Below are 14435 nucleotides of genomic sequence, written 5' to 3' on the forward strand. Positions count from 1 at the left end.
TATTTCTAAATACAGGTAACAAGAACTAAGCTAACCTAAATTAACCTGTACTTGCCTGACCAACACTACCCTATACGATTGTCAGATTATGGTTTTGTAGATGAGTGTATTAACTTGTGATATCCTTAACATTGCTCGTCCTTCCTTCTTACACCTGCCATAATCATACAAATCACTGTGGTGTGTATAGCTACTGTATATATGCAAATTACGATACATACAATATTAATATACTTTAAAGGAGATTGTAACATTTGTATAATGGTCCTTACGCAACTATCGTAACAAAACACAATATTTTTTTATGGACATGTGATATTTCGACATGTTAATACATTCGATAGTTACGAAAGAGTCTTGGTCAATGTTTAACGCCATTTTTTTCTTGAACTTTGAATAGAATTTTGACGGAAAGAGTTAGATTACCTCAAATATTAAATGTTAAGGGAAAAGGTTATCTTATATACACAACCTCTGGGAATCTAGATCCAATTTACGATAAATTAAAAAATCAATATTATTTCATATTTTTTTCCGATTTTCATGACAACTTCACGCAAACTAAAAAACAAGAACGACTGCAAGAATGACATCGAGTAGAAGGTTTTTGGGGGCACTGTAATTAATTTCCTGGGATCACGGCGGAGGAAGATCGTGTGTGTGAGGAGTGAGGGAGTATGGTTGGGTGTGGGGGTAGGTTGAGTCATGGTGCAAGAGTGGGTAGGGAGAGTAAGTGGGTTAAGTGTGAGAGTCGGGGAGGAAGGAGTTAGGGAGGGTATGAGGATGTGAAGGAGGGTGTGACGGTAGAGGAAGTTTGAGGAAGGTGTGATGCATGAAGGAGGGGAGATATGAGGAAGGGTGAAGTGTGATGGAGGGTGTCGTCGTTGGTAATGGTTACATCAAGAAGCTCTACTCAGTTACTGTAAACATTGATCCTGGAGTTTTATGACGCATTTAAATATAGTGTGTGTGTGTGTGTGTGTGTGTGTGTGTGTGTGTGTTTTCTGTGATTGTTACATTATTCTCTTTTTTTTTTTACTGTTTTTTTCTCGTTTCTCTGTATTACTTTCTCATTTATTTCCATTGCATTACAAACCTTTACAAATCCCAATTCTCATCGCCCATGGATTGTACCTTACCTTCTTTCCCCATTTCCGCCTCACCATCCAAACGACACATAATCTCCCCTCCCCCATCCATCATAGGTCGTGTTTTACCCCCATTCTTAAGATTCTCCCCATCATGACAATAAACCACATCTTCCTTGTGTGTTATGGATGGTGTCTTATGTTATTTTCATTCCTATCCACCCCCATTTTCCACCCCCATTTTCCACCCCCCATTATCAAACCCTTTTAACCCCATGCGGCACAACCTTTTACCTTTCTCCAGTGTTGTTTCTCATATTCTTTCTCTCGTTTTCATCTCCTCATCCCCCCCATGGATCGTGTTCCACCTCTTCACCTTCTCACTAATTACGCTCAGGTAGACGCTCTATTGATTAACGGAAGAACCAAAAGCTCGACCCCGTACTGCATACCTGAGACATTTACTTCACAGGATGTCAGACTGAGGTATTGTGAGAGAATGGTCGATGCTAAGAACTACCACATTCGTTTCGCATGTTAAACAGTTTGTCAAATTGTAACTCAAGATGAATAGGTTCGTGTCGTCTTTATTTTATGACTTACCGAGAATATCCTGGCTGGAGATACACTTACCACTTGATTTCACTTACTTAATAACTGATACTTAAAGATGACGTTTTTCTTAATTACATTTCACTACCAATTCACGTTGGCATTCTGAGGCGTTAAAATTTGACTCGTTCTTAATGATTTTACCTGAGAGTGACATAATTGATCTTTCTATACAAGAGTTAAAACTTTTCTCCATTATTCATTCCAAAACATGAAAGCCCATAAGAACACCGAGAGTGATCGATGTTGCTTCAGCGTCTATTGAATAATTTATAGTAGTAGTCGTCTCTCTCTCAATAAAAGTTGTCCTGAATGTTATTAATGACGAGTTTGGACGGGAGTTTAGTTAACAAATAGACCATGAGTTACTTTACACAGATTCATAAACATGTGTACATCTATGAACATGTAAACAGGTATTTGCAAATTTGTACATATACCCAGAAACACGATATACAAACACACACACTCACGTAAATGTACACACACACACACACACACACATACACACAAACGCACACACACACAAACACACACAAACACCTCGTACCGACCTCTCCCCTTCCCCCCTGCCTCTCCGACAAACACACAGACATACCACAATTTATTCATCCCTGGCAGCACACTGAAGTTATGACACACTCCTTCCGACTCTCTCCACACTTTCACCTTTAATCGGGATTTGGGGAAGAATGCAGTTTTAAGGACGACTGCCAGAGGATGTGAATAGGATTTTCTTAAAGCAGAGGAAAAAATATGGATCACCTGAAGATTAGATACCCCAGAACATTTCACCTGAAGATAAAATTAAACTTTCCCGTAGATAAAATGGAGCAAAAAAGAAAAAAAAAACTTCATCCTTTAAATACTTATTAAAAAAGCTAAACTCTCCATTATGGGTCGAGCTCCCCCCCCCCCCCCCCCCCCAAAAAAAAGTTCTTGTAAGTGAAAAAAAAAATATATATAAAAAACCCCGAAAAATGCCGACTTTTTCTTCTAAGTGAGATTAAAAATAAAAGCCAACAAAATCACTTTACCCGACAAGCAGAGTGAAAACAAAAGACTTGATGTGATTGGTATACAAGTGCCTGGCTCTCCACCCCTCACCACAGTGGCTGGGTGGCGTGGTTATTTTTGGTGGTGTAGTTCAGCCAAGCAGATTATTGGCCGTTGAAGTTGATTAAGGTTTAGTTTCAGGGAGGTGAGGGGAGGGCGACGCATTCTGAACAGGAGAGTGTGATCGGCTTATGTGTCGGCATGGTGTGAAGTGTGTGTGTGTGTGTGTGTGTGTGTGTGTGTGTGTGTGTGTGTGTGTGTGTGTGTGTGTGTGTGTGTGTGTGTGTGTGTGTGTGTGTGTGTGTGTGTGTGTGTGTGTGTGTGTGTGTGTGTGTGTGTGTGTGTGTGTGTGTGGATAATTGTATAAAAGGTATTTGTAAGAGTAGGTGTAGGTGTGTATATGTTTTGTTGGATCAGTATGAAATGTATTCTACATATATACGACATACACTGAGTCATTTAGGATACATTTTACCTTAAGCAATAGGTCTGAGTTGCAGTTCTATCACTTCACTTCAATTTATCTACCTTACACCTTAACCATAGTACACTAATATGACTAAGTCTCTCTGTATCACCACCAACATACTACAACCACCATTGGCTTATTTACAACACTCTCACGTCCAGTATCTTCCCTCAGTTCACTAGTTTTAACCCTCATCACCTCTCCCCTCCCATCTCTTCCGTTCCCCTTTCCTTCCTTTCACCATTACGATGCATCTCTAGCATTCCCCTTTCCTCCCCCCACTGCCACCACCTCATGCTGTACATAATAAGCCCCCTCCCTCCCTATCTCCCCCACTTTTTCCTCCCTTTGCCTTCCATCCTCCCTCTCTTCATTCCTCTTCTTCCTTTCCCCATCAAGACCGAAGGTGACATCACTGAAGAGCCCTGACAGCGCGTCTAAACTGATCTGTCACTTTCCACTCGGGCGTTGTGTTGACAATAGTGGAGCAGAGGATCATGAATACTCGAGACAACACAGAGATTCAAAGGAGCTTCATCTAAAGCAATAGTTCTAAGGCCCTGTGATAATATGTTTGTGTGTGTGTGTGTGTATGTGTCACAATGAAGTCTACGATGTTGTGTTTGGCTTACACATTTCAGAGGTGTGTTTCCTCGCGACGGACGTATGCAATTGTGGGTATACAGTAACTGATTACTTTAATGCATCAAAGTTAGATTACTAGGTTACTGGAACGTGGTTTGAGAATATACTCACACACACACACACACACACACACACACACACACACACACACACACACACACACACACATACACACACACACACACACACACACACACACACATACCGTTTTCTCCACTAACACACACCTGCACATAAACACCATGAATCAACCTTCGGAAACAGGGTGTGAGGTTGAACCACCTGGCGTTCAAACAGTGAAGCGAAGTTATCTAAAGACTACTGACAACAGAGAGAGAGAGAGAGAGAGAGAGGTATTGATAATGGGGGAAGGGGTATGGGTGGAGAAGGGACGGAATAAGGCCAATTACAAAGAAAAGAAAGATAAAGAGAAAGGAATTACTACGTGGAGGAAGAAGAGTAAAGGAGGAGAGGTAAGATGGACCACCCAACAATTAGTGGCGAGTGCCAAGTGTGGAGGTGAAAGTAGTGTATGGGATCACGGGACTGCTGCGACTCTTGACACACCTGTACTACTCACCATAGAGATATTGGTTACTGAGGAGCATAGGTAGCTTTTCGTCAATCCAGGATCAATTAAGTCAACCCTGTCTAGTTGTATACAAAACGTGCCCTGTGTATGTTAAAGTTATACTGAGGAATATATTACTGTTAAAGCCTAAATTACTTTCTTCATCTTAATTCCATTCCCCATATTTAGTGACACTTTTTTTCCTCATTGAATTTGAACGAATTTAGTTTAAATCTCTTTGATATACGAGTAATTTAACTTTTGATCTTTTGACTGTAAATGCTCAGTGGGTTTAAACTTATCCCAGGCATAATTACAGACAAGTATTGGGGGGGAGGGGGGAGAGGGGAGGGGGGGGTACGTGTGAACCTTCGAGGGATAATTCTCAGCTTGGCTATGACCTGTAAATAGTTTGATTAAGTAAAGACTAAACAGAGGAGAGAAACTTGAGGCGGAGGAAGTTGGCCGATAGAAGTCCTTCACTATGAAATTTGGAAAGTCAACAGAATACTCAAGCAGCTCTCTGAAATAACGCTGGAGTTAGTTTTCAAGTTTAGTGCCTTGTGAGAATTATTGTTTGATGGGGTTATTCCAAATAAATTATTCAAGGGTAATTTTAGTATTAGGACGTAGGATTTCATGTGTGTGTGTGTGTGTGTGTGTGTGTGTGTGTGTGTGTCAACAAGTTTAACAGCTGTAAATGTCTTTCCTTCCTCATTTTACTCTCGTGTATGTAAGTGTCGAGGTAGGCAGCCGTAATTTTTCCACCCGAATGTCCAGTTTGGCCACCTCCACCCATTTGAGTACCCAATTTGGCCACTTTCATCCATACAAGTATCCAATTTGGCCACCATCAATCATTTGAGTAATCAATTTGGCCACCATCATCCATAATAAGATCCACTTTGGCCACGTTAATCCCTATGAATATCGCTACTCTCTCTCTCTCTCATCTCCACCTCTCTCTCACACACCTGTACTTCACATTCACCACAGTCATTTCCCTTCCAGAGCACCAACGCTATAATAATCTAACACTGCAAAAACTCCTCTACAATTATTACATAAATTATATACACATATTATAAGATATCTTTTTGTAATCACTAAAATAACTATCATTAAATGTTCCAAATTTTGAGAGATACTCCTTACTTATCTTTTCTTAAGTACACATTTCCTTAAAAGATTAGAATTACATTACACTTTAGAAGATTCGGTGTTTGCCGTCAACATGAGAAAAGATTATGGAATTAAGAGATCGAAATATATATGGAGGAGATAAATTAGTGGACTATTGGATATATTCCTAGAACACGAGCAGGATGTTCCCCAGGAGGAGATATTCGCTCTTTTGTGTTTCTGGCGCGTGATTCACTGTAGCCGCCAGAGGGAAGACAGTCTGTGAAGGATTGTTGGCTAACTTTGTTGTGGCTTTGGGAATTGTGGTGAATCTGGTGGTTCTGGCGAGTGTAATATCTGTGGTGAGTAGGGTGACTGTGGTGTGGTTGTGTTGGATGTGGTGTGGTTGTGGTGGCTATGGTGTGGTTGTGGTGACTGGTATGGTTGTGGTGACTGTGGTATGGTTGTGGTGACTGTGGTGTGGTTGTGGTGGCTATGGTGTGATTGCAGTGATAAGTGTGATGAGTGTAGGGGATATGGTGGCTTGTGAATATGGAGGATGTTTTCCTGGGGTGTCTCTCAGAACCTACAGGATATACGTAATTTGTCATGTTTATGGTGAGTGAAACGTCTGGGGTGACTGATTGCTGTCAAGATTATTGACAATATGTAAAGACACGGTACCTTTGATGATACAGGGAAGGAAGAGAGAGGGAAGAAGAATTAAAGGAGAGAAGGGAAAAAGGGAGGAAGGAGGACATGAAGAGCCACAGAAGACACGAATGGAGAAAATATACTTGAAAAAAACTTCCTGTTTACACTCCGTCATTGTTTAATACACCCTGCCACCTGATTAGCTGCCGACGAGTCACTGAACTCTGTGATAGGTCGGTTAAGTCTCCATTCATAAATAAACTGAGAACAAGTGTTATTGATTGCGATATATTTCTGTTATTTCAACACGCGAAGGTATACCTGTGGTTGGGTGATGGACAGTTCAATTACAGGTCTCGTTCCCTCTTCATCCCTCACTAATTCCTTTACTAGTTTCCAGATAAAGTGGATATATTCAGTCATATTTTCACAGCTACTAGACAGCCACAAACCTCCCGTTCATGGCTCTGACACAGACATGAAAAAAGAAAGAAGAAAAAAAGTTGAAAGAAAAAAATTTAAATCCCTTCATGAAAAGCTCTTGTCTTATTCTGAAATATTTCCATGTGATAATTAATATTCTGTATATAAATTTGTTTTGGGAGGGGTTAGTTGATAAACCTTGTGAACTAAAATAAAAATAAAATAAAATATATTCATTCAGATGTGAAATGTTCGTCTTAACTAATTACATCTGGATATGAAAAAAACAACAAAATCTCATGTTTTATTTGTTACCATTTCACCCAAGAGCTTTAAATACAACTTCTAAATGACAAACTTAATATTCAAGAGACTTATTTACTAATTTACTTTAATATTTAGGACGAGGAAGATATTTTTTTTTCTTAATTGATAAAAAACAAACAAACATCAATTAGAGTTAAACGCTTAATCAGGTCATTATTCCTATCTGTGTAACATATATTTTTTTTTGTAGAATGTATTTCCCTGTTTCATCTATTATTATTTTCATCCCCTTTCTCTCGGTTATAAATTCTCAACGACTCAAGCTTGAAAAGATAAAGAGAAAAACATTTATACTATTTTGTTTTTCACAACAATGTAGTGCGTTTTAGGTTAATTGCTTCATATAGACAATTTCAATATATTTCTGAATTTTTTTTCTAATTCGAACCAGTGAATATATAGGACTTGTCACGTATACAGATATAATACAAAACTAAAAGTGAATACCAGTAGTATTAGCTAACCTAACCTAACCTAACCTAACCCAACCTAACCCAACCTTAACCTAACCTAAGCTAACTTTACCTAACCTTACCTGGGTTAATTAAGTGTAAGTTTGGGTATGGTAAGGTAAAGCAGTTTCTCTTAGACGGAATAGCATCACTTTGTTGTAAATAAGTCAAGAAAATACAATAATAATAACTCAAGTTTCAACCGTAGGCCTAATATTATTCCTAGGAACATAATGTACAATCTTAATATTTGGTTTATATTATTTTATTCTTACATATTATCTGATATTTTATTTATTCGATATTTAGATATGTATTATTTTTGCTACAGACTCACAGGCTATTTTTTTTTTTAGCTCGTAACCATGAAATAAGAATTATTAACACTGTTCAGTTTTTATTTCATGAAACGCACAGAGAGACAGACACACAGACACACACAGACAGACACAGACATACACAGACATACACTCACACAGTGGTTGGCAACAAAACATGTATTCCAGTTTGCAAAATTGATACGATTGTCTCTCTCTCTCTCTCTCTCTCTCTCTCTCTCTCTCTCTCTCTCTAACGTTAATGTGGAAACAAACACGAAATAAAATGGTAACTGACAGAGAGACTCATAAAAAAGAAAGCTGTAAGAATGGTGATAAAGATAAAACAAAAGAACATTTATATGAACCTCTTTCTCTCTCTCCTTCTCTTCCCTCCTCTCTCTCTTTCTTCCATCTTTGTCCTCCTCTCTCCTCCTCTTCCCGTCTCTCACTCTCTCCCTCCCTCTCTCTTGCTCTTTTCCCCCACTCTCTTTCTCTTCCCCTTCTCTCTCTCTCTCTAGAAATTGGAACTAACAGAGAGGTAACGGATTCAACACATCATCTGGTAACCTTCAATGAAAGACAATAATGTGAGAGATACTTTGTGAGAGTGTATTGGGTGTATGAGGAAGGTGAATGTATGAGGAAAGTCTAGTGTTATAGTGAGTGGATTATGTTGAGATTATGTTGTATGAATAAGGAGAGAGAGAGAGAGAGGGGGGGGGGGTATATGGCAGCTATGCACCATTATTCGGGTGCTAAGTGGTTGATGGTAAACTAATGGCGTGCTTGTTGCTATGATTATCTCTATTTCCCCTCCACTCTCCCTTCCTCCCTTCCTCTCTCTCATTATTGCACTAAAAGCATGAGTTTACAGGCAACTTCCAAACAATTTTAGAGCCCATTTATACCCACCATGTATTTGTAGATACAGATGGTGTGGTATCTCTTTAAAATCATACGTACACACACACCACACACACAGATATATATATATATATATATATATATACTTTAACTTTCATTCATTATATTACCTATACACCTGTCATTGCTCCTTCTCCTTTGTTCAACTCTCACCATGTTGGTCTCTTCCTCCACAGTATGTCTGTGCAGATGCGAGTAGTGGTGGCGTTGGCTCTGGTGCTGGTGATCGTAGCGGTGCTCACTGACCCCGTCAGCGCCGTCTACAGGAAGCCACCTTTCAACGGTTCCATCTTCGGCAAGCGAGCAGGAGCCGACCCCCGTGAGTACACAGGTATCTGTTGCCGATGCTGGTGGGGACACCGCACTATTTCTTTGACTGTATTAGTAATAACATTTATTTTATATAAAACATTTTCATACTAAGCAAATCTAGTTTTGCTAATACTTTATTTGCATTCTTATTACATTTCCAGTGATAAATTATGTTTTCAAAAAGACTTGTTTTCCGGTTCTGGAGTGCGGCGGCTGAGTGGATACATCACTCGCCTTCTATCCTTAAAAGCTACTGGTTTGATCCCAGGGAACTATCATTCCACCCAGCTGTAAATGGGTACACCTAATATTTCCAAGTTGAGGAAAAGATGGCGGTCGAGTGTAATGTTGGCCAAACTGCTTCCCTGTGTACCGCTTTCTTTTATTCACATTCTCTCCCTAAGAACAAGACTATTTTTCGTTTTTCAATTCTCGCTTTCCTCTCTTCTTTTCTTTCATTTACTTGTGATCCCCTTCCTCTCCTTTTCTATTTGATCTCCTTTTTCTTGCTTTTCTTCAAATTTCTCTCTATCTCTTTCTCTGTGTGTCTCTCCCTCTCTTCGCCTAAGGGAAGAGTAAGACCAACCGTCATGCCATAAATTGCTTCATTATTTCCTCAAAAATTTATCTTAAGGTCCATGAAGACAGGAGATTGAAAAGGTTGATATTGTTTTTGCCCTTTAGAACGCTACGCTGCCTCCACTGCCGGCAGATATAGACCTCGAATCACTCCATACGCCTCGTTGATTGGCTGGGTTAAAAGGAAACTCGCCTCTTATTGGATGGGCTGAGAGTGAACTAGGCTTTGATTGGATAAGCTTCCGACTGAAAGAAAGGTGATATCTGATTGGCCCGGGGTGTTATCAACAAGGAAGCGAAGAGATGATTGGATGAGCTGGTCCGCTGTGATGAAAAGGGCTTTCTGATTCTGAGAGATGGTTTTCTTTACAAAATCCGGACATGCTGGTTGATATAGCTGTATAGCCTGAGGTCTTTGTCTTTCAAAAGACAAACTACCCCGCTGAAACTGGCTTTTATTTCTCCTGATTTTTCTTTCTCCCGAAACAGTTCCATCTTTGGACGAATTTTTACATTTATGGCATTTATTCCTGTCTTTATTAGCTTATCTATTCTCTTGACACTGGCTGTTGTTTGTAGAGATTTCACTCTCTCTTTCGCGCGCTAATACACATACATAAACAATAACTCCACCAGCGGGAGTTGGAACCTTCACCCACAACGCGGGACTAAGGATTGCTACCACTGACCCACTCACAGCTAGGAAAAACTGGCCTATTCAATTTTGCATCGAATGTCCATTCGTCATTCTTTGACAGCAAACGTCAAACGTAGTTCTCTCCTGGGGCAGCCTCACAAGGGTAACCCTCTGGTAACTTTTCACCAATTCCACCAGAGGGATACGGACTATTTTTAGTGTGAGTGGCTCAGCGAGGGCCATCCTAAGTCTTACGTTCTGGGTCTCCAGTTGTGCAGTAGGTATGCTAAACGAGTATCTATATTTCTAAAATAGAGGAACAATATTAATGTTCTTTTTCATTTGTCAAATCATGTCTTTAACTATTCGGTATTAAATATTACATTAAAACTCTAACGAGAGTCGTGGGACTGCCAACCATGAAAATTGGATTACCTGCTGTGTGGGATATACGAGGCTACTGTCAATATCACCAGCTGTAACTACGACTCCTTAAATAGACCAATATTGGAAAAGTGTTCCTTACTCACTTGACAACAACAAAAAACACCTTAACCCGTCGTTATGTGAGTTAAAACGTCTTTAACTTTACATTGACTAAGGCAATATGAATGATTTGAAAACTCACAACTTGAATTTAAGAAAAAATATATAAATACTTCATTTTCAACAAAGAATAATGAATGTTTTTCCCATTTAGAGAAACGAAAAATATATACTGTAAGTGCATCGTTACTAACAAGCTGAGCTAGGATACAATAGTCAGCATATTTTCCAAACTGCAATCTGAAGCCCCGCAACAAATGGGAACGGTGATTTACGATATGAAGCGTGGAATAAACATTTATGGTACATATTAATGATAATGCACATATATGAGTTTGGGTGTTCCATGTTCATGCTTATTATTATGAAGCAAGAAACTTAACAAATGGAATTATGTTACTGGCACACAGGTAACACGTACCATGTATCAGGTGATGCTGCAGAAATGGAGCAAAATGACACGTTAATTTCCTTGCTCTACTGATTCTCTCAATTGGAAGTTGTCGGTACATCTTTTTATAATTTATTTTATCATTTATATTTTATTCCATTGTGTCACTTCTATGTATTGGTGTTATTCTTCTATCCATCCGTTATCAAATTATTTTCACTCCCCTATATTCGTTTTTATTTCTCTCTCTGGTTTTAGCTTAATCGACATTCGTTTATGGCCTCCTCTCTCCCTCCCTCTCTCTCATCTTTCTCCTTCTCTCTCTATGTATGTATGTATGTAAGTATGTATGTATGTAGTCTACCATGGCATTAATCTACTCGTTTTCTGTTGCAGTGTTCGAGCCTGGCAAGGGACTGGCGTCAGTGTGTCAGGTGGCGGTGGAGGCGTGTGCCGCTTGGTTCCCCGTCCAAGAGAAGAAATGATTCTCTTGAGGTGCGAATCTTACACATCCTACACATCTTACTACACATCCTACACATCCTAGTACACGCCCTACACATCCTACTAAGTCCTACGTATCCTACTACACGTCCTATACGTTATACTACAAGTCCTACACATCCTAATACACGTCCTTGTGTCACCGATTTAATTAGATTTTGACTTTCTTTTTTTCTAATTAAGATACCTGCTTGCCTTTCTCTCTTGGATACCTACACTTCTTTCCCTCTTAGATATTGTCATATTTCTTCAATATTTAATTTCCTTTACTTTCACCATTCATCAATTTCCACGTGTTAATGTTATTGTTATTGACCAGTCTGTATGTGTATTTTTTAGGCTAAATCAACTGTTTCAATATCATAATTAATTTCTACTATATTAAAGGTCACTACAGATTTCTTTCTAAGAATGTAGGCGTAACTGTTTCATACATGTGGTGGAAATAAAAAGTTCAGAATTGAGTATAGTTCCTTCATTAATTAATGCAGGTAATGTTCTAAAATTCTCTTTAATTGCAGGTCCCAAGACGTGCGTAGTTGCCGACGTCACAACCAACATATCTCCATTTCTCTCTGACTCCCTGACGTGAACGGCGGATCTGAACCACAGTATTCAAGACCAAAACGATGGATCTCTTTTTTTCCTCTTCCAGTTCATCAGAAAACGTGAAATAATGAAAACAAAACACAATTATAATCACATTTAAGTCCTGTCTACGGTTTATATTCGCAGGTCACAAGTGTCATTCAACCCTTACTAAGTATATGGTTATAATCTCAATATCTCCCGGAGTTTATTCAAGAATATCCCTGATCTGTGACTGCGTTATGCTCACTTCGGGGCATTGTTTACTTTTGAAAAGTTTTATGGCCCTTGAGTGAGGATAATATTCACTCTGTAGCAAGATTCTGTTACCATAATTAATATAAACTAATATTTTATCTTTTATTTTTACCTTCCTTATCTCCAATCTTATCGAAACATCAGTATCGGAGAGTTTATGTATGTGTCGTAAAATGAGCGGTACATTTTACTTTTTATTTATTTATTTTTTATTATCATATGTAGTAATATAAGCCAAGACGGATTCGTTCTTCTCGTAGGGGCGAACCTCCATATTAGCGTAAGATAATAAACATATGAAGAGGTATATCGCTGCTGTGTTATTTTCACCCCAGTTAATTACGAGAAGTATATTCTATAGTCAATTGTTTTACAGGTGTAATCCCTTCCAAACGAACGCTGAAATATGCTCGTGTTTCTCATAAGCTTCGATAACATTCTCAGACTGACGCTAAATACTAATTACCAAGATCCTAAATTAACACAAAATGAGGAGGAAATGCAAACTAAATCAGTTTCAACGAGCCTCAACACCTGCACGACTGTAAATGAATAATACATACCTTGAAAATATTCGCCATGATTGAACACGAAGATTATATTACAGTAAGTGACCTCCGAAGCCTTGACACACCACCACCATCCCGGGCACTGACTCATAGAAAACTGACTTCCGGACTGATGAATCACACCAAGGCAACGACACCAAAGAGGATTTTCTTCTCTTTTTTTTGTCTATCTTTATCACACAATACATATAAAACTACCAATCATCATTATATTACTACAAAAAAATATTACTTTAAGAAAATTATATAATACTTCTTCTAAGGTAATTTGTTTTCAATTAAAGTATTTCATTGGCCCAGATAGAATGACTATTACAAATTATGTATAAAGAGCACATTGTCCTATTGGTAGTAACGTGATGTTCCTTGTAACCTCAATAAATTATACTAAATCACGCTCATGAATTGGCTAAAATTGGATTCCAATCAACGAAGTTATTACAGGTTCAATAAATGTCACAAAATGCCAGTGTAGTTTTATTTAATCCAAACTTCTTTTTTGTATTTGCATTTAGTATTTCAAAGACGACACTTAACTTTGACTTAATGCGACGATACAGTCACTTCAGAAAGTCTGTGAAGGTCTCACCACAACTTACACCAGCTGGTTGCATCTAGTAAGAAAATTGTCATTGTAGATGGAATGGTAGTTGTCCAAAAAAAGCATGCCATGTGGGGGAGTTGGGGGATGGGAGGGGGAATCCACATCCTTCCCAGTCATGGTTCTTCGTACCTTCCGTCCGCGCCTGACGGATGGTACCATTATTTGATGCTGTTGCAATAATAATTACATTTACTTTTTATGAGTGAAGAGGAACAATGTTAAACTGCATCTTCCTTCAGATTTAACTGCTATTTGGCTCATGGCAAAAGCAGGCCAAGGTTCAAATAATACAAGGGTATAATTACGACGGGATGAGGGAGGAGATGATGGGTATTCACTGGCCTGACTCACTAAGATATAAGAACGCAGACACTGCACTGAATATCATAGCCAGTAAAGTGACTGAGCACATCGATATTGCGTGTCTGCGGGAGTGTCTCACACCTAATGGTAAGCCACCACCCAGTCTGCCCAAATATGTGTACAGTATGTTAAGAAGTCACTACCGCATGCACCTCTTGTATCCAAAAAGACTACCAACCTTCTGTACCATGGGATCACTCAACGTGCTAAATGCCTATGCTCCCTCAGATCAGCTTCAATACACAGATCTGCCAGACTTTTTACACGTTGACCCCACTGTCCTAATTGGTGACCTGAATACGAGGCACAAGAAATTAGGTGACCCCACCACTAACACCAATGGTAGGAGACTTATCTCACTTCTCAGCGCATATGAAGATGCTCAAATTATGAACCAACACACATCTTTGGCGGGGCTCAA

General features: G+C 39.0%; 1 protein-coding gene across 1 annotated transcript in view; it reads left to right on the forward strand.

Moving 5' to 3' along the window:
* LOC121878368 (FMRFamide-related neuropeptides-like) overlaps positions 1 to 13514 on the forward strand; it is a 59469-nt gene extending 45955 nt beyond the window's left edge. The window contains exons 2-4 of the mRNA XM_042384571.1: positions 8840 to 8994; positions 11525 to 11623; positions 12154 to 13514. Coding sequence (XP_042240505.1) covers positions 8841 to 8994; positions 11525 to 11613 — 243 coding nt within the window. The 5' untranslated portion in view covers position 8840 and the 3' untranslated portion in view covers positions 11614 to 11623; positions 12154 to 13514. The remainder of the gene's footprint in view (positions 1 to 8839; positions 8995 to 11524; positions 11624 to 12153) is intronic.
* The last annotated feature ends 921 nt before the right edge of the window (positions 13515 to 14435 follow it).

The sequence above is a fragment of the Homarus americanus genome, unplaced genomic scaffold (assembly GCF_018991925.1).
Source record: "Homarus americanus isolate GMGI-L3 unplaced genomic scaffold, GMGI_Hamer_2.0 scaffold41027, whole genome shotgun sequence".
Lineage (NCBI taxonomy): Eukaryota > Metazoa > Arthropoda > Malacostraca > Decapoda > Nephropidae > Homarus > Homarus americanus.